Source organism: Stegodyphus dumicola, chromosome 12 (assembly GCF_044657685.1).
Source record: "Stegodyphus dumicola isolate Sdum_Otavi_A_Nest chromosome 12, ASM4465768v1".
In the NCBI taxonomy this organism is placed as follows: Eukaryota; Metazoa; Arthropoda; class Arachnida; order Araneae; family Eresidae; genus Stegodyphus; species Stegodyphus dumicola.
This window is the reverse complement of record NC_140779.1, coordinates 69,166,085-69,185,996: the sequence shown is the minus strand read 5'-3', so window position 1 is coordinate 69,185,996 and position 19,912 is coordinate 69,166,085. Positions and strand designations below refer to the sequence as shown.

General features: G+C 32.2%; 1 protein-coding gene across 1 annotated transcript; it reads right to left on the bottom strand.

Moving 5' to 3' along the window:
• Window positions 1-7,298: 7,298 nt before the first annotated feature.
• Window positions 7,299-18,399, bottom strand: LOC146993684 (ubinuclein-2-like). The gene is made up of 2 exons (XM_085806531.1): window positions 18,284-18,399; window positions 7,299-8,499 (listed from the first exon to the last, which is right to left on the bottom strand). The coding sequence occupies exons 1-2, from the start codon at window positions 18,310-18,312 to the stop codon at window positions 7,986-7,988; spliced, it is 543 nt and encodes a 180-aa protein (XP_085662657.1). The 5' UTR covers window positions 18,313-18,399; the 3' UTR covers window positions 7,299-7,985.
• Between the last annotated feature and the right edge of the window lie 1,513 nt (window positions 18,400-19,912).

Here is a 19,912-nt window from a genome sequence, read left to right as displayed (position 1 = left end):
CCGGACAGAACCACCAGTTGTTCCGTTAGACTCCGCTCAGTCCCTGGTGGGCTGTCCGATAACGGAAAAGTTCAAAATTTCATATTAGAGGAAAAGTAGTAGCATAGTATAATTCGAAGTTATTGCCATTTCAGTAATGTGAAGAGATTTCAAGAATGTTTAATTATTTTATTTAGCTTATGACAAACTAAATAAAATAATTAAACATTCTTGGAATCGCTTCTCTTAACATACTGGTAGTTTGACCTGCATTCAAACCCCCGTGAACAAGCTGATTGCATGGGCATTTTTATGGTTTTAACTTTTTGCAGTGCGAGATTGTTTCCCTTAGAAAATCTGTCACGAAAGCATACCTCCCCTTAGACAGATCGCCTTCACGTGCTTAATAATCTAACAAGCCAAACCAAATACAACCCGAGCGAGGACTCGTAGTCAAGGCACGTCATCATGAAAAGCTGAATAAATTGTCTCATATTCACATTAAACATGCGCAACAAACATTCGCTAAAACTGGTATGCAGGCAATCCATTCATCAGGATTTGAACCCGCTTCAAACTATTAGTATTCAACGATTTTACCGCTACTTCGTTGGCGGCCTTTTGTAGTATCTATAAGAAAAGTAATCGCAAAGACACAATCATTGCGTACCGACGGATGAACTAAGTTCGGAATTTAAAGAATAACTTTCATTCGTGCTATTGCTGTTAGCATTGACATTTGGACAGATGTTAATTTATTTTAAATTCTTTTAACGTAATTAATTTATATCTCTAAATAATTGATCTTCTAACTGTAATTTTTTGTGCGCAGTATATCTAACCCTTCCGTACACTAACTGTTTTAATTAATTTACACTCCATTAATTTTAAGAGATTTTATATCGATAGATTTCTTTCCAAAAATGTTTCAAGGATTACATATTTTTTTCTTTAGATTTCAAAACATTTTGCATTTAAAACCTTAATAATAAAATTTTTAAAACAAATATTTCTAGAAATTCCTTCGGCGTATTCATTTATTCCATTTAGTTGAAGTTTCGAGTAGAATATCTTCCTTTCAACATTCATATAATTTTTATATGTCAGTTCGCCATTTCTACGGAGCATAGAGCCACACATACGAGTACAAAACTCAGGCATGCTGAAAGCACAGTTTTAACATTTAAGAATGTAAAAAGAAGAATATACCATTATAATAACGCGCATTTGAAATACGAAGGCAAACAAGAAAGCTGGTTGCAACATTTTATATTTTTTCCTGAATTGTAATCATTTTTCAATACAAAAATAAAATATTTGATTCTATAACATATAGGTATAAAGGCGTCCTCCGTTACAATTCTTATTTTTTCTTGTTTCTACTAAAATTCGGCAATGTACTATAACAACGTCGGATCCTGTTTGACTTTCATTTGTATAAAGTACCACAAGGCAAACAGTTGTAAAACGATTTATCTTCTTTCGCAAACTATTAGTCGACACACAGATAATACATACCTGCTGTCTGACAAAGATACTTCACTCTAAGGACTTTTTTCTTAAGTGCTCTTTTGAAAGAGACTTCACACCCTATTAAGAGCTTTGTGTCAACTGACAGCCGCCTGCAGAAAGGTAGGGGAAGGAAGACCAGATCGCGTCGTCTAAACACGTCTTAAGCAATCTTCGCGAAATTCGGGCTTCGTGTATACACGTCTTAAGCATTTTTCGTGCGATTTGAAATTCGTGTAAAGACGTCTTAAGCATTTTTAAAGAAATTTCAAAAACGTTTAAACACGTCTTAAGCAGTTAAAGGGTTAAAATAGACGAACAAGGTAATACCGTAAAGGTGGCAATGCTTACAGCATGTACAATAAATTCCCGAGAAACTGTAATAACCGAACTGGGTAAGGATCCTGAGTTTGGAAGCATTTATGAGTATTTGAAGGATCCTGAAAATTTTAGCCACCAAGATATTGTGGCGATAAGAAATAGGGCGGCCCATTACGAACTAATAGATAGTCTATTATTCTATACAAAAACTACGAATTCCAACAACGAATTTCGACCTGATATCCCAGCTAGTCTTAGATTAAATATCCTGCAGGAGCTCCATGACAGCCCTTTAGCTTCTCATGCTGGTATTCGAAAAACTATCCAACGCGTACACGAGGCAGTCTACTTTCCTGAACTGCAAAAGTTAACAAGGGCGTATGTCCAATCCTGCCCAACATGTCAAGCCGTTAATTATATTAATTTCCGCCCGGCCGGGTTTCTAAATAGTATTAAATCCGAATTTCCAAATGAAATAATTGGCATCGATTTATTGGGCCCTTTCTCAAAAAGTCAGTTAAATAAAAGTCGCTATCTCCTTGTTATGGTTGATCATTTTAGTAAATGGACCGAAATTGTTCCCTTAAAACGAGCCTCCGCGAAAGTAATTACTGATTCTATTTTAAATAAATATATTTTAAAATACGGGGCGCCCCTAAAAGTTATATCGGGTAATGGTCCTCAATTTGTAAGTAATATATTTGAAGACATGTGCCAAAAACTGGGCATACGTCATTTAAAAATGGTCCCGTATCGGCCGCAATCAAATATAGCGGAACGGGTCAATAGAAATATAGTGAAAATTATCCGTAGTTATGTTAAAAATTTTCATAAAAGCTGGGATAACTATGTCAATGAATTTGCTTTCGCCCTTAGGACCGCAAAACATGATACAACGGGCAAAACTCCTGCTGAGTTATTTCTAGGCAGAAAGATTATAACACCGTTAGATAAATTATTTTATGTGCAACAAAGAGCCCCAGAATTTAAAATGGGTGATATAGAAAAACTAATTAAGGAAGCAAAGAAGAATACGGAAGTAGCACAAAGAAAACAGAAGCTCTATTATGATTTGAAACGACGGGGAGTAACTTATAAAGTAGGGGATGAAGTTTTAAAAATTAAGCATTCACTTTCTTCAGCACCAGAAGATAAAACTGCCAAATTTTTTCCACGATTTGAAGGACCATATGTTATAGAAAAAATAACTCACGCTGTAGTAGTGTTAAAAGCCAGAAATGGTGAAACCTGTTCCGCAAACATTGATCAAATCAAGCCCTACTTCGATCGTAATAAAATGCAAATATTTTCAGATCTTTTGCAGGATCCGGCACGGCAGACACCGCAGGCACAAGCTCCAGAGGTGGAAAAACGACAAGTACAAGGGAAAGCCAATAAGAGGCAGGAGCAAGTGAAAAGAAATTTGCCCCGCGGAAAAATTGAAGGTAGCAAGAAAAAGAAGCCGTTCCACCGTCCAGAAAAGAGAGTTCACGAACACCCCCAGAATGAAGAAGGGAGAAGGACGACGTATGTGAAGAGAACCAGGAGAAATGACGGCAACTATAACCCGGCTCTAAAACGGAAGATCTACTCATCCGACAGGACTCTCCGCAGCAAAAGTCGCCGAACTGCGGAAGGGCCATCAGCGGCGGAGGAAAAAGTACAAGGAAAATTTGAACGGCCAGCAACGAGGTCCAAGCAGGAACACGACAGAAGTTTCCCGGTTCGGCCAAGACCAGCTGCCATCAAACGGCCAAGACCACAAGCAGAGGAGAAAAAGAAGGTATTCAAGGGTGGCCGAACTGGTGAAAAAAGGAAGCTTCCAGAGGAAATCACTGAAGGGCGAGCCCGTACAAGAAGGAGGATAAATCACACAACTATCTGCAATACCTTTAAAGACTGGGCCCAGAAAAGGATGTCCAAATATCACAAAGATAAGTAAAATTTTATGTTACTTTGCAAACTTAAGTTAATCTTTCATTCTTACTGCAAGTGGCAGATTTCAAGAAGTTTTACCTCATGCGAGGTCTACCTTTATCGCCAAAAGGGCGAGAAATGAGTTGTTACCGATTTTGGTATTATGTTTTTCAATTACTCGCGCGTAAAACTAAAGTTGATGTATAATAGCGTTGTGTAAAGACTTAAATATTGTAAAAAGTTATTGTATAAATTTTATTTAAAACATTCTAGCAAGAAAGAAGTTTTAGTCTGAAAGACTTTTTGAAATGTATTATTTCAATGTAGAAAGAATTGGCACTTGCTTTGAAAAGAATAGAAGTTAACAAGGTACTACTAATGTATGTTTTCAAATGTGTAAAATTAACAGCATGTTGATATGTTCTTATATACAATGTGAACTGTTATTTTAAATGTTAAGAAATACCGTGATATGGTAAAAGTGAATGTTAAAATTTTTTTTATTCGTGTGACTGTAAAAAGACTAAAGCATGGCGAATATGTGTTAAAGGTTGAATGATGTAGTTAGGCTCTCTGACGCTACACTTTAGAGTTAGACACTTTCAGAATAGTACCTCAGGGTTTAGAGTTGAAATTAGGGTGTGTTAAGAGGTCTTGTTATGTTGAATTTTAACACGTTAGTGTTTTGATTGTAGGAGGAAGTGTGGAACACGTAGACAGAAACACATTCGTGTTTGGTGTTCTTTTACAACACATGTCAGAGAGCACGGGGAGAGATAATTAAAATAGTCATGAATGAAATAAGAATGTTAAGAGAAGTATAATTGTATATGTTACTTGCCATTTCATTGTGTAACATTTCATTAAACTAGTTTTCCTTCCAGATCTCTGGAAGGAACCAGAATTGAATAAAAGCTCCTGTTTAGATGCAGTACAGATGAAAAAAATTGTTGTACATCCTGGGAGCTGCTATTGTAAAAAAAAACAAATTTCTTTCTTTTAAATTTCTAGTTTCTAGCGAAGTATATTTGTAAAAGATTGGCCTCGCGTTAGATTCTAGAGCTAAAAGTTTTCAACAAGGTCGTTTTAGACCTCAGTTTCAAACTAATTAACTCTGGCGGGAAGTATGTAAGGATCTTAAGTTTTACTAACGTTTATTTTATTTTAAATCTTTACTATCACTTCTTATTTTCTACTTCCGGCCAGAATTATAAGCGTTAAGGTTTTTATGCAAAGTTTGTCTGGCGAACGCCAAGTATTTAAGTTGTGGCCTTTTGCCAAGCGAGAGAGAGGAAGCAGTGAGTCAAAGCAGGCCGCTTACCTTAGAAGTTACGCAGTTGCTGTTTGCCTTCCAGGCCAGAGGTTTTAATCCTCTTGATAAATTTAAACGTATTGTAGTGTTCACAGTCTCTGTACTACATACGCTTCCTGTTATTATAAGGCCAATCTTCCACGTTTATTATTCTAAAGTTAAATTAGAGTTTAGTTTTATTTTTATACTTTTACGTTAGACCCCAAGTAGCGGGTCAGTGTATTCCGAAGTACGGAAGTTATTGTATATAGAGAAAAATAAAGGGTTTTGTATACCCTTCGTCTGTATCCTGTCTACTTACCACAATTAGTGAACATAGCTTTAGTAAGCTCACTGTTCCGAGTCAGGTCCTTGTATCTTCCCGAAGAAGGTAAGAAGGAACATTGACCCTGATAGAGTATCTGGGAAAAGGTAAAACTCTCGACAGTAAGGTGTACAACGAGATGCTAGTCCGTGTTGACGCTGCTATCAAAGAAAAACGACGAGCTGAGTTCCGTTGCTTGGGTGGTCATTATTAGCCGCACTAAACGTACGGCTTTCATGTTTCTTTTTCCAACTTTATTATGAACGTTTTCTGTCGGAACTGTCGTTACAACCAGATGTCTATTTGACATTTGGTAAAACTTTAATGGATAATGGATGTTTGATTAACAAATCCAACGATTTCATAGCAAGCAACAGCAATACTGTACAACAACCACAACAACAAAAAAAAAAAAAGAAAGAAAGAAAGAAAGAAAAGTCTCTCCAGCGAGCTAGACTGTCTATCGGAAATTCTAAAGATATGCTGATTTCAAATATTTTATGATATTGCTATTGAATTAAAATTTTATGTGTTTTAAGTGCGACGAACGTGATATTTAATAAATAAAAGCAACATACGAAACATTAAATAATAATAAGAAAAATCCTTTGAGCCTAATATAAAATATGAAAGCTTTCAGATTTTTAGCCCAAAGGAGTGTTAGCTCAGAAGGGCTATTAATTTCCTTTTGGCATTTTGCGTTGATTCACTTTTCAAACTTTTGCCACCATATGTTTTCGCATTGTGTTATACAAATCAAATAATGAAGAATCTGTATAAATGTATGTGTGTTTTTCACATTGAGTTAAAACAACGGTGCCTAGAGCCATCAAATTTTGAATAATGTAATCCTCCACCGAATATAGCATATGGAAGCTCTAATATGGAATTTGTTTTATTATCGATTTCATATTTTGTAACACTTTAACGAATTTTTAATTAGGAAACTCAAAATTCTAAAGATATTCTCATTTTAAAATTATTTTGCGAGATTGCTGTTGAGTTAAATTTTATGTTTAAGTGCGGAAAACATGATAGTTAATAAATAAAGGTAACACACAAAACGATTAAGAAAATAGATTTTGGGCGTAATATATAACATTTGAAAGTTTCAAGATTTTTTTTTTTAAAGCCCAAATGGGCAATTTGCCCAGAAGGGCTAATAATTTCGTTTTGGCATTTTGCGTGGATTCACTATAAACGGCGAATCACTTTTTAAATTGTTGCCACCACATATTATCGCCCTGTACTATATTTAAAGAATTAAATAATGAAGAATCTTCTTAAATGTATGTATGTTTCTAGCACTGTGATAAAATAACGGTACCTAGAGCGATCAAATTCTGAATAACGTACGTCTTTACCCGAATATAGGCATCTGGAATCCCAAATCTGGAATTTGTTTTAGTATCTATTTTATATTTTGTAAAGCATTTATGAGTTTTTTATTAATAAACTAAACGATTTCAAAGCGAGCAATGGCAACACTGTACGGGGAAAAAAATATCTCCAGCGCACCAGACTGAGTATCGGAAGTTCTAAAGATATGCTCTTTTAAATATTTTGTGATATTGCTGTTGAATTTTACTGTTTAAGTGCGAAGAACATTACGTATAATAAATAAAAGTAACACACAGAACATTAAAAAAAAAAAAAAAAACGCCCCTTCGGGTGTAATGCAAAATCTCAAAGCTTTCAGATTTTTCTTATTTTTTATTTTTTAAAATGTCTGTTTTTTTGCTTACACAGCGGCACCCTTTTGCAACATAATAGAAATTAAAGCGTCCGCCAAGTTCTTTATTGAAAGGGGAAGCGGACTGAAAAATAACGCATTAAACTACAAAAATATGCATTTTTTCAAGAAAAGCTTTTTCTACAAGCAAGATAAGACAGAAAGTGAAAATAAATTTGCTTTTGAAAATATTTTTATTTTATTTTATTTAAAAATATGTAAAATATAGGCCTGATAAAAATTTTATTGAAAATGAATACAATTGTTTTTAGTATTGCGAGACTAAAAAAAACTTAAATACTTTGATAAAAATTTAAAATTAAAAAAAACTTCAAAAAGAACCACAATCTAAATGCAATATTAAAACTTAACTTATTTATATATTTAATTATGTATTGCAATGTAGCAAATTTATTTAAAAAATTGTTTTTATGAATGTTTCACATCTTCAGTGATAAAAAAAATTTAAAAAAAAGTGATTGATTGTATAAATAATGCTTTCTAAGGTCCTGGTGACGTGAGTTGCAGTATTTGGTATGCACAAGGAATTCAAATATAAATAATGCAAAAAGAATATGCCTTAGGATGTGCAAAAGTATGATAATGCTATATCGTGGCGTAAATATTTCTGTCCTCTTTCATCGTAAAATGTGAAAAATGAAGATTTCAGAAATTATAAAACTCTGTTTCTGATAAGTTGGGTTTGGAACATGTTAGTCAATTTTTTTTTAAAATTATGTTCCTTTCTTTCTTTTCTATTCTTATTTATTTACTTATTTATTATTTTTATTTTTTTTAATGAGAAATGTATTCAGTTCGGGAAACATGAAACACCTGTACTCTATCTATCACTGTTCTTTTGGGATTACTGAAATTTTATTTGATTTTTTCCTGAGCACGCAATATCCATTTCAGGATTTAACCTTATTGCTTCGTTTTTCGGGAATCACTGCCTTCATCTTCTTCAAAGCATTCAAAGTTTTTTTGCGTTGAGAATTGGAAAGGAATAAATCTCTTTCTTTTTTCTTTTGTCCAAACGAAGAATAGCTTTTTCTTTTCGAAGATTCTCCCTTGGAAACTTCGGGTTTTGAAGAATTTTCTTTTGATGTAGCAATAATCACTGGTCGCATGTTCAGTTTCCCTTTGTTGATGTAAAAACCCCCGAATTCGGGCTCTTGGCCGAAAGGAAAAGAATCGACCAGCACATCCGAATTGTCTACGTATGAGTCTTCATTATAATCTTTATATTTATCGAAAGTGTTCTCAAAGAACGATGGACCATAAGTGAAAATTTCTTCAGTTTCTCCTCTCAAATTTCGACAAATACTGTTGTAATTAAAGGCGTTGCATGAATCATCAGTTGGTTCAAATAGCTGTACAATGAGTCGCAGGTTCTCTGCAGTCCCTGGAGAGCTCTTCCAAAAACTGGGGAAGAATGAAATCAAAAATTGCTTATTTAAGTCAGTTTAAAATAATAGAAAAACGCAAGCACGTAATTATACACAGGACAAGATTCTATATCATATCACGTAAAAGTTCCCCCCCCTCCCTCTAAGCATCTTGCAGCTTTTATCCTGAATTATTACTAAATTATCACTGAAGAAGCAAGAAATGAAGAAGGCCAGATTCCTTTAAAATATTTTCCCATAAGACTCCAGCTCATGTTCACCATACTTCAATTTGTGTTGGAGATTCTGAATCTACATTCCTTACATTTTTATTTAGCACTGCTGCACAAAATATTGTATTGAGTAGCTATAATAATACGGAGTTTGTTACCTCTTAAAAATTTGATTTAATTTTTAAAATAATTCATTTAAGTGATAATTAAGCTTTGATGAGCCACACAGTAGGTACAGAACAAATTCAAATGAACTCTCTACTGTATACTGTTCTGTATTGTAGTTGCATATGAAATCTGTGACTATGTAATAATTAATGCTTCTAATCAAAGTGCCGCATGCGTTTAACCAACGTAGGGATCTTTGACCACCAGCAGTTTTAGTTAAATTGAATGATAGACAGAAGAAATAGTTTTAATACATAAAGGAAAAAAAAAATTCTCTCCCCAGGTATTATTATTTTTAAATCTTGTTGTGTACGTGGGTGTTAAAATACTTATGAGATATAAGTTTAAAAGTAAAATTTTGATTTAATTTTTTTCGCTGAAGTATTTTAAATATTCAGTTTAGGTTTCAATTTTTTAAACAAAATAGAAATCTCTTTATTAAAAGTACAAGTTCTAATTTAACTTTTTCCTCTCACTTTGGGGAACGGCCAGAACTTTCGGGTGAACTATTATAATTAAAATACATTGAAATGATTTATTGGCTAATTCTGGATACGGAAAAGCAAGGATTTTTATAGAAGAATTTCAATTGATTTCAATGTTCCTTTTCCCTGGTGAAGTGGCATTGAAGTTGATACTCTTCTGTTATGTTCTTTTTTTTTTTTTTTTTTTTAATTTCTTTAAGGAATGTTTTTGAATTGGGGTATTGTTTATTAAAAGTTTTGTTTTTTACATTTATTAAGTTCTTTGTTGCATTTATTAGATTATTTGAAATTTATTAATCATGAATTTCAAAATTTTCGTCTTTGTGAAACATTAGTTCTAAATTTCTTACTTTATGTCTTTAACGATAATTTTCTGCAGTTCAAAGCGCGAAAATACTAGGCATATTTATATTTTTATTTTTTATAAAATTTGTTTTGTAATCATACTTATATATATATATATTAAGAAATTTACAACATTTTAAACACATACACACACGTTTAATAACAAATTTAAACACATACACACACGTTTGGTTATATACATACGATAAGAGTTTTATGTCTTTAGTTAATCTGCATGCAACAGTGTAGAATTATGAACAATTTAAAGGAGTAAATTTCGTTAGGCTTAACGTGCCGGCTGTTTGTTTACATTTGAAATTCTTAGTAGTACACACGGAGTATAAAGAAGGAGGGGGAACTGGTATTCCCACTTTTCCCCAAAATGGTCCACTTATTGTCGCATTATTTACAGAGGGCACTGCAATCACTAGCTTTTCGTCTTTTCGTAGTATTTGCATAGACAGTAATAGCGAAAATATTGATTTGATATCGATTTTCATTATGAAAAAGTCAAAGAATGGAAACTGTTTCGTCTCTGGATGCAACAGTAATTATGGAACTATTAGACTGAAGAATAAAAGCTTGGGAATCAAGAAACAAGATATATTTAGAGTTCCAAAGGTGAGCAACATTTATATTATGCCCGATCACATATACGAATTTATATAACTTTTCAGAACGTCTGGATTGTTAGTAAATAAGAGAATATTTACTGCATTCTTCTAAAAATGTAATAAATTGGAAATTAGTTAAATATTGCACATAACTTATGTGCATCTGCATTTCGTCCATGAAAGTATGCAATCATTAGATTTTAAAGTTAAATAAATTTCTGAAATTATACAAGAATGGTAGAGTATTTGCCCTTATATTTCATTTACAGAAAAGATGATAAACTCATTCCCCCCTTCTTTTCAATTTGAAATATTTTTTTATAATAAATGGAAAAAGAAGACAATGCTGCATGATTGAGCGAAAACATAACAGCAGATAAGTGTAATGAAAAATAGATTTTCTGTGAGATAAATTCAGCATATTAAATAAGTTATGAATATGAAATCATGCAACCTGATCACATGAATGAATGGCTATTAAAAATTAAGATTTAAATCTTGTTACATTTCAGAGTGAGAAGCATTATGCATAAGGATTTTAAATTTAAATTTGAATTTGTAGTTTAAGTGTTACATGCTGCAGTTAAATTTTAATTTGACATTACAATATTCAAATTGAATTTGCATCAAAGTAATGTAAAAAAATTACATGCAACAAGTATATTTTTATTTTGTATGTAACTGAATTCTGATATTTATATATGCTTAATGAAACATTTTTAGTTTAGTGACGGAGGACGTGGGCACCCCCCCTTTACCATTATGGTTAATTGGTTTAGCGCCACGTCCACCCTTATCTAAAGCTGACTCATGTAAGGATTCTGTGCTGCTAGAAAAATAGAGACATGGAATTTCTCGAGGAGCACACACAAATACAATTGAAGGTACATGGCGGCACATTGAAACATATAGCTACCCCAATATAACAGAAATGGAGACTTTGCATTGTATTTAGCAGAATACATGTTCTCGAAACAGTGTGCAGCAAAAGAATTGAACATAGTCACAAAATTGTTAAAAATTGTTCGTGAAATTGAATGGTGACTTTTACTTTGTTATTCAAAAGTATCATTAATAAGTATTTGTGTATATATTAGCATTGTGAAGATCTTATCAATAAATTTTTAACATGTATGATTATAAGTTTTCTAAATTTGCATTAAGAAAATAATTTTATGATGGAAATCAAGGTAAGTAGTCTTTTTTTGGTGTGCATATGTGTGCTTTCTCAAGAATAAAATATACTGAAATTTATTCGATGTTCTTAAAAAATAATTTTGCCACATCAGAAAATTTGTCATAAAATTAGGGAGTATAAAAATTTAAGTGAATTAAATTGAATGGAAATTTCACTCTCAAGAATGGTTATTGCATAAATATATATATGATTGAGCGAAAACATAACAGCAGATAAGTGTAAATAGATAAGTGAATAATTTCTCCCATACTTGCAGAGCAACAAATTGAAAGAAAAAAAAAAAGAAAAAAAATCCAAAAATGTAAATAAGTTGATTGGAATTCCATCTTCCTCTTCAAAGCCTTCCCCCAAAAAATCTGAATTTCATAAAAAAAAATTAAAAAATATCTAAATTTTCAACAAATTTTTTGATTTAACACATAAAAATTTCAAAATACCCATTTTAAACATTGATAAAATGCTACAGTTATCAAATCTTATTGTCTGCTTGCCATTTTAATAACACTGCAAATCTAATAATAATAATAAAAATAAAATCAGAGTATTTAACTATGTGAAAATTCAATTCTGCTACTTACATCAGGTTGCCAGACCACAGTGTTACAGATTGGCAAGAGTTTTGGCGATATTTACCGTTGGCGAAAAAATGGGGTTATACGCAAGCTCTTCCCAGACTTTTAGTTCCATAATGATCATCATTATTTTTTATGAGGCTGGCACCGTGATACTATAATTTTTATTTATCCACTTATTAATTTTGGAAGCACTTCCGCAGAGAACCCGGTAAATGTAAACATCGCCAACTTTGGCGATAATAGTTCAAACTTGGTAACCCATCGGATTTATCCTATCCGCTTGTTCGAAGTTTGCAACCATTCTCTTGCGTTTATTTTGTTGAATTAACACTGTCGTTGTTCGCATTTGTAGATTTATATTATTCTTCTCTTATTTATTATTATTTTTTCTGAATTTTTACCAACAAATAGATAGAAATATTTTCGTAGATAGATGCCGGTTCTCGGTTCGGGATGAAAGGAGGGGTGAATGCTAATTTGTAACACGGCTGTTCATGCTGTATTCTTAATTATTAACAGCTCTAAGAACCATGAGGTTTCCAAAGTCTAAAATAATTTGATTTCGTAGACCGCAAAAATGTGCATGTGCATTTTAAATAATTAAGTAATGCTTTTATTTTTATTATTGGTTATTGTCATTTAAAATTATGAGAATAAATCAATTTTTATGGCGTAAAATTTTAACAACATAACTTATTGTTAATGCTTTTCTAACAATAACCTTTCAGAGGATGGCAGGTGTGACATAAATAGATGATTAAATTGAAATAAAAAATATTGATTATCTAAGATGTCAGAATAGTTCGATGCATCACCATGGTCATCAAAATTAGCAAACCACTGCTGGTGTAAGGAATATATTGTTTTCTGTGTTAACTGGAATTTAAGACAAATTTTTTTCGTATATCACGCTTAACCGGTTAATTTCAGTATATTAACACTAATTTATGTTTTTAAATAAATTTTTATTTCCGTTATAAATCCTTATATATTGTTTTATGCTTAATATATTCTTTTCTGTGTTAACTTGAATTTAATACACATTTATTTTCGTATATCACGTTTAACCGGTTAGTTTTACATCTACATGCTTATTATCTGTGAACTTTTACTACCATATGTTTAATATATTGTTTTGTCTGCTAATTTGAATTTACATGCACTAAAAATCACAGTTACAAAATATCACGTTTACGGATCGGCTCATCGTCGATGAACGGCGAGCTTGGCGAATAAAAATGCAACGGCGCCAACGGGTTCTTTCCCGACGCGCCAACGGGCTCTCTGCGGATGAAAACCCTTAATTTTTCCTCCTTCTTCTCCCTGAAATGTGGTGAATATCTGATGAGGTCACATTAAATTTATGTCCTTGGAATTATTGTCATACTATATCATTAGACTGCAATGCTTATTTGAAACATAAATTCACTTTAGATCCAGGTGAATCAGCAATTACTAACATTTTGAAAAATCCTTCCTTGCTTAATTAAGCAAAAGTACATAATTTCTTCATAAATGATTCAATAAGTTTCTTATGTTTGTTTTGAATAAATGAAATAATGCTGAATTAGTTGTTGTCCAACTAGCATTGAAATCCTGTGAATATGAGAAATTTCTCATATATCCCATCTTGGAGTTCAGAAAACGTATGAAATCTTAACGAAAGATTCTTTTGGAAGGGTATGTATAATGACACAAATAATTTTGTCCTCCCGTATCATTTATGTAACAAATACAAATCTTTCACTCCTAAACAGACTCCAGTTAAAGCTAACAGAATATCTAAATATCCAAATGACTTTAATGACATTTTCCAAATGACTTGACGAAAGTATTGGCTTTATCTTCATCAGAATAAACAAGTCCATTGCAACCATGAAGTGGAGGAATCTGCTTGAAAGGCTTTTTGAATTTACGAGCAATGTCATAGAGGGAACTGTATTCAGTAACAAGAGTGTTTAAGAAGTTGCTCCATCGTTGAGATTTAAATTCCCTGATATCTTTTTTAATGGTCCTTTGAAGAGCGTTTAGGTGAGCTTTAATTCTTGGGTTTCTAGTAGATTTCCATAATTTCCGAATGCCGTTTTTATATTTAATATTTTGCCTGATGTTATTCGGAAGAGGAAGAAAATTATGATTACTGATGAATTTATTGGTAGCAGAACTTAAAGCTTGTTCAACACTGTTGGTAAAATTTTGAATTTCTGTGTCTAAGGCTTCTTTATTGCTAATGCAAGGATTTCCTGGTATAGTTTCTGTCAGAATTTGAGAATATTTATTGCAGTTGGTAATTCCAATGCTGCGACCTAATGCAGGAAGGAAGCATTTGATATTAATTTCAAGCAAGATAGGATTATGATCAGAAGATAAAGCAGGAATAGCAGAAGTTTGACTATTGTAACTGAGGTTATTTGAAAGAAAAAGTCAATGATGAAGGAGGTATGGTAACCAAAATGTGTTGGTTCATCAGGAGCATGTATAACATAATTTTTATTTTGGATCAAATTGAAAATTTCAGTACCTTTTCTATTGCTTGCACCAGGATTCCAACATTAATGTTTCGCCTTAAAATCACCCCCTACAAGAGAGGGATAACTAGTCTAAAAGATGTTCAATTTCAGCCATAATTGGTCTATGATTCAGTGGAATATAAATATTGGAGATTATGAATTTGTTAAATTCAATTTCAATTTCAATAGAATTACTCTCAAAAGAAGTAGATTGGTCTTGTTTAAGATGATGCTGTATACTCCTTTTAACGAAAGTAATAATTCCACCTCCTCGCCCTGTAGTTCTATCAGATCTGAAAGTAGCATAATTTGCATAAAGTACTTTGTTTGCAGGTTGTAAGTGAGTCTCTTATATTAACAGAATATCCGGTTCTAATTCAAGAATAAGATCACCCAATTTATCCTTTCTGTTATTTTGCATTCCAGGAAATAATTTTAAAGCTTCTCATATTGACGTTTTTAGGCATATTAAATGTAACTGCAGACTTTATCAAATCAATGATGTTAACTATGATTTGCCAATAGCAAATTTTTGTTTTTTCATTTCTTTTAGGCCTTCGGTTATTGTAGTCCATATAGTTTTTAAAGATCCAAGATTGAAAATTTCTGAAAGCGAATTATTTGCTTCCTGGAGTTCAGCGATGTGCGCATTTTGATTATTTTTTGGATTTGTATTGAGAGGACGGAAATCTTCTTTATGCAGATTCCATGGATTTCTGAAAGGAGGTTGATTGGGAGTAAATTTTAAAGCTATGCATACGAAATCTGATTTGAATTCCAAATAAGGAATATTGTTAAAATATCAGTCTGCCTAGTTCTGAAAAACTTTTATTTAAGGAACAATTTTAAATTATTAAAATAACATTCCATGGAATAAAATTTCGCTTAAACCTTAATTGGGGATAAGAGGCTGGGCACAACGAATGTTTAAGAATTACCCAAAGCCGCTGTGGCCAGTTCTAGCCGGTGTCCAGCTACCTAAAATATTTATTTAAAAATGTAGTATAAAGATTTTAATATGTCCAGTTGGTTTAATTCTGTTGGGTCCAAATTCATAAAAATATTTAATGATTTTAATAAACCTGTATTGCTCTTTCATTACACTAGTTTAATCTATCGTGTCGATCTAACGATTCTAGCCTTTATATGCAACAGAAATTACATATTTAACTGCACTAAAGAGTGCAACTCATTCTATAATTTCTTTAATATGGTAACTACTTTTAATTATGGTTCCGAAGGTGTCTCAAATGAAGAAAAATGTTTCAAATTATTTTATTTTTCATTGCACAAAAGCATTCTATTGTTTAACAATTAAATATGGAATAGCTTATTTCTTTCCTCCAAATCTTCACAACTAATATTATTTCTGGCATTGCGTTTTTCAGTATATATTAGTAGTACTGGTATGAACTCAACTATCAGTACTGTTTCATTTCATTCTGATTTTGTTTTTATTGAAGAATTTCATCATAAGGAAAGTGCTGGTCGTTCTGTGACAGATATTTTATATATATATATATATATATATATATTACTTCTGTTATAAAATTTCGTTTATTTTTCTGCAATTTTTTGCTATGCGATGAAGAACTAGAGAAGTGTTCTTAAAGAACCATGTAAAAAATCAAGAAGCATACAGCGATATTATAATAGGGTAAAGGATGGACTGATTAAACTAAGCATAATGAATATTAAGTATTTCCACATGAATTATTAGTACGAATTCAGATGAGCAAAATATGCATTTTTTACTTCCTTGTAAGAAGTAAAGAAAGTATTGTAATCTCGAAAATTTTCGGGTGCCATATTTCAACGAAAGTATCCATTCTGACCATTATCAAATACAATTTAAACATGTTTTTGCGTGACATCTGTACGTAATAGATTCAGAAGAGATTTTTTCGCGACGCCTGTACGCCCGTACGTATGTTTTTATCTCGTATAACTCAAAACCGAGTAGACTCAGAATGTTGAAATTTTGTACATAGGACTGCTATAACATGTAGTTGCGCACCTCCTTTTTTTTGTTGCAATCGGCCGCACCAGTAGTATATAAGTATATATATATACACATCCATTCTGTTTCTCGGCTCCGTGAGCCGAGTAACAGAGTTTTTTTAATTCTTATATGTTTATTATATATTATTTTTAATTCTTATATGTTTTTAGTTTTTTTTAACCGTTTGACTGCTACGCGGCACAAAAGCGCTGCGTTCATTTGTCTCGAAAACCGAGACGCAGTTAGTTATTTTAGAATGCACTCGTGTTACAAAGTAGGCGTGAGGTCAGCTATGTTCACACCCACGGAGCAACAAAGACAAACTGAAACTGTCAGCGCAAAGGCGCTGCGTCGCGGTTTTCGTGACAAATGAACGCAGCGCTTTTGCGCCGCGTAGCAGTCAAACGGTTAAATTCCTATATGTAGGTAAATTGTGCAGTTTTTTGCTTTCAAAATGATTGAATAATATTGTTCTTATCTTCCGGTTAAGGTTTTTATGCCTTTAGTTAATCCGCATGCAATAGTTGTAGAATTACGAATAATTTTAAAGTTGTTTAAGTGTGGCTAAGTATCTCTCTCTCTCTTTTTTTTTTTCTTTCTCGTAGAAGCCATATTTCTTTGCATTTGAATATTAGTAGAATAGTGAATTAAGTCAGTTTCTGAACCTTCAGTGTAGTGTCTTTTTTGCCGAGTGGGACCAAAAGTAAACTTTCAGTTTTGTGCACCGAAAAATCTGCCTTCTTGCGTGCTGGCTTGCTTTTTTTTTGCTTAGGAACTCTAATTTAAATTGTAAAAACTGTTCTTTAATTGTTTGAACTGTATTTGGTTTCTTATATTTTTCAATTTTTAAAGAAGATATTTTGAGGTTTAATGCAGTTTTGTCTTGTGAGAACTGAATTAATTGAATTAGAAATATATCTCTAATGAAATTCGAGGAAATAAGTTTAAATGAAATGCAGGAAAAATGCGTATAATTTAATATTCCGTACAGAAAAGTCATGTAGTGTATACATCAGATTTTTACATAAATCAATCAGATTAAAAGCTTAAAAAAGTATTATTAAAAACTACGATAAATCCTTTAAATCGCTTAATCAGTAACAGATTTAAATTTAACTCTTTGCTGAATGCAACATATTAACACGTGGAAGATAAAAATATTTTATTTCTAGGTGGCAGCATATTGTTTTCAAATCGCTGAGTTTGTTAATCAAAAATTTATTAAACTCGCACAAAATATTAAGTAAATAAAAAACAAATTCAAAATTCGGGCTTCGAGATGCATGTTCGGGTGAAAGACTATGTGTATGCAAAATTTGGTGGCTCTACGTTCCATCGTTTTTCCACAATACGAGAATACGAATATATACATATAACAAATTCTTTATTATTTAATAATATAGAGGCTACCACAAACTTCCTCATTTAAATGATTATCGTCGTTATAGTTTTCGATAGATAAATATTTCGCCTAAAATCGTCAAATTTGTAACTCCGGGTGATGATTAATTAAAAAAATTAATTCTAATGAAAAACATATTCCATTTTACAGCCTCTTTAGAAGTACTGTAATACTTTTGAAAAGGCTGAAAATGTATTTTCGCTTTCTAAGCATTGAGAGTTCAAAGAGGTAAAATCGTAATACATTCTAAAGCAGGCAACAGTTAAGAAATATTAAAAAATGTACTTACTTTCTTCGTGCTGATTCAAAATAATTCATCACTGAAAAAGCTACTGTCAAACATTTATTACCATAATTAAGTTTAACACCAATAACTGAATAGGAACTCGTGTCAAAGAAAATCGGTTCTCGAAATTCATCTACTATCGTTTTCACATACGGTTGCCATTCTGGATTAAATAATGAACTTTATTTACAGTGATGGATGATTTTTACCGTGGTTTCAGCGTTTAGAACAGAATGTTTAGATTTAAATTGTCCAATGGAACTGAAATATGTTTTCACCACTGACTGGACCAGATATGGAAATTTTCTTTGCTACATTTTTTTAGTTGATGTTGTTTTCGTTGTTTCTTTTCTTCTTCTTTTTTTTACTTCCTTGTACGAAATAAAAAGGAAGTATTGTAATCGCGAAAAGTTTCAGGCAGCCTATTTCAACGAAAATATCCCATTTTGACCTCTTTCAAATGCAATTTAACGATGTATTTCGGTGATATCTGTATGTAAGGACAGAATAAAATACTCTTTTCCTCCAAAAAAATTATAAAACTGCTTTAAAATGAATTCTGAAGAGAATTTTTCGTGGCGTCTGTACGAACGTATGTACGTACGTGCGTACGTACGTATCTCGCATAACTCAAAAACGACTAGCCTCAGAACGTTGAAATTTTGTATATAGGACTGCTATAACATGTAGATGTGCACCTCGTATTTTGGTTGCAATCGACCGCACCAAACGTATATAAATATATTTATATATATATCCACTCTGTTACCCGGCTCAGTGATTTTAGTTTCTTTACTCTTATATGTTTGCAAATTGTACATTTTTTGCTTTAAAAATGATTGAATTATGTTGTTCATATCTTCCGGTTAAGGTTTTTATGCCTTTAGTAAATCTGTATGCAATATTTTTAGAATTATCAACAATTTTAAAATTGTTTAAGTGCCGCTAAGCCTAATAATGTTTTTGATGGCGGCCATTGCTCTTGTTTACATTTGAAACAGCAGGGTAGCGGATTTGTAGCCAATCTAGAGAAACTTAGTTTCGCAACAACAAAGATGCGCCTTCATTTATTATTTACATCATGCTTAATCCTTTCTGGAATTTTTTCGAGGAAATAAGCGTTTAAGATTTGCTTCGTAATTTTTAATACAGATATTTTGAGTTTTTATGTATTTTTGCCTTGTCGCGAAGTGAAAACTGAATTAATTGAATGAGAAATACGCAATCGTCTGTGAAAAACTGTTTCTTTTTTGTTTTGTTTTCTTAATTTCTTTTATACATAGTTCTAGCTTTATTATAGTATTTGAATAGAACATGTGGCAACGATTAGATAATTCTTTAAATGATATACATTTTGTGCATTCTGAGTTATAATATGAACGAAATATAGTACTGTTAAGTAAACCTAGCGCCAGAGTGTCGCTATTGTAAACAAAGTGAATTTTAAAAAATGCATTTATTCTATTGTGGTTTATGCGCTGTCGGCGAAGTAGGTTTAATTTAATCTAATAAATTTAAATGAGATGCAAGAGAAAATGCATATAAGTTAATATTCCGTACAAGGAAGTCATGTGGTGTACACATCAGATTTTTTCATATTAATAGTGGTGCTATTAATGTGAAACCTAACTT

Coding starts and splice junctions, on each gene's coding strand:
- LOC146993684 (XM_085806531.1), bottom strand. CDS start 18,312: ATGAATTATTTTGAATCAGCACGAAGAAA. Junction 8,500..18,283: donor TTTGAATCAGCACGAAGAAA/GTAAGTACATTT, acceptor ATTCTTCCCCAG/TTTTTGGAAGAGCTCTCCAG.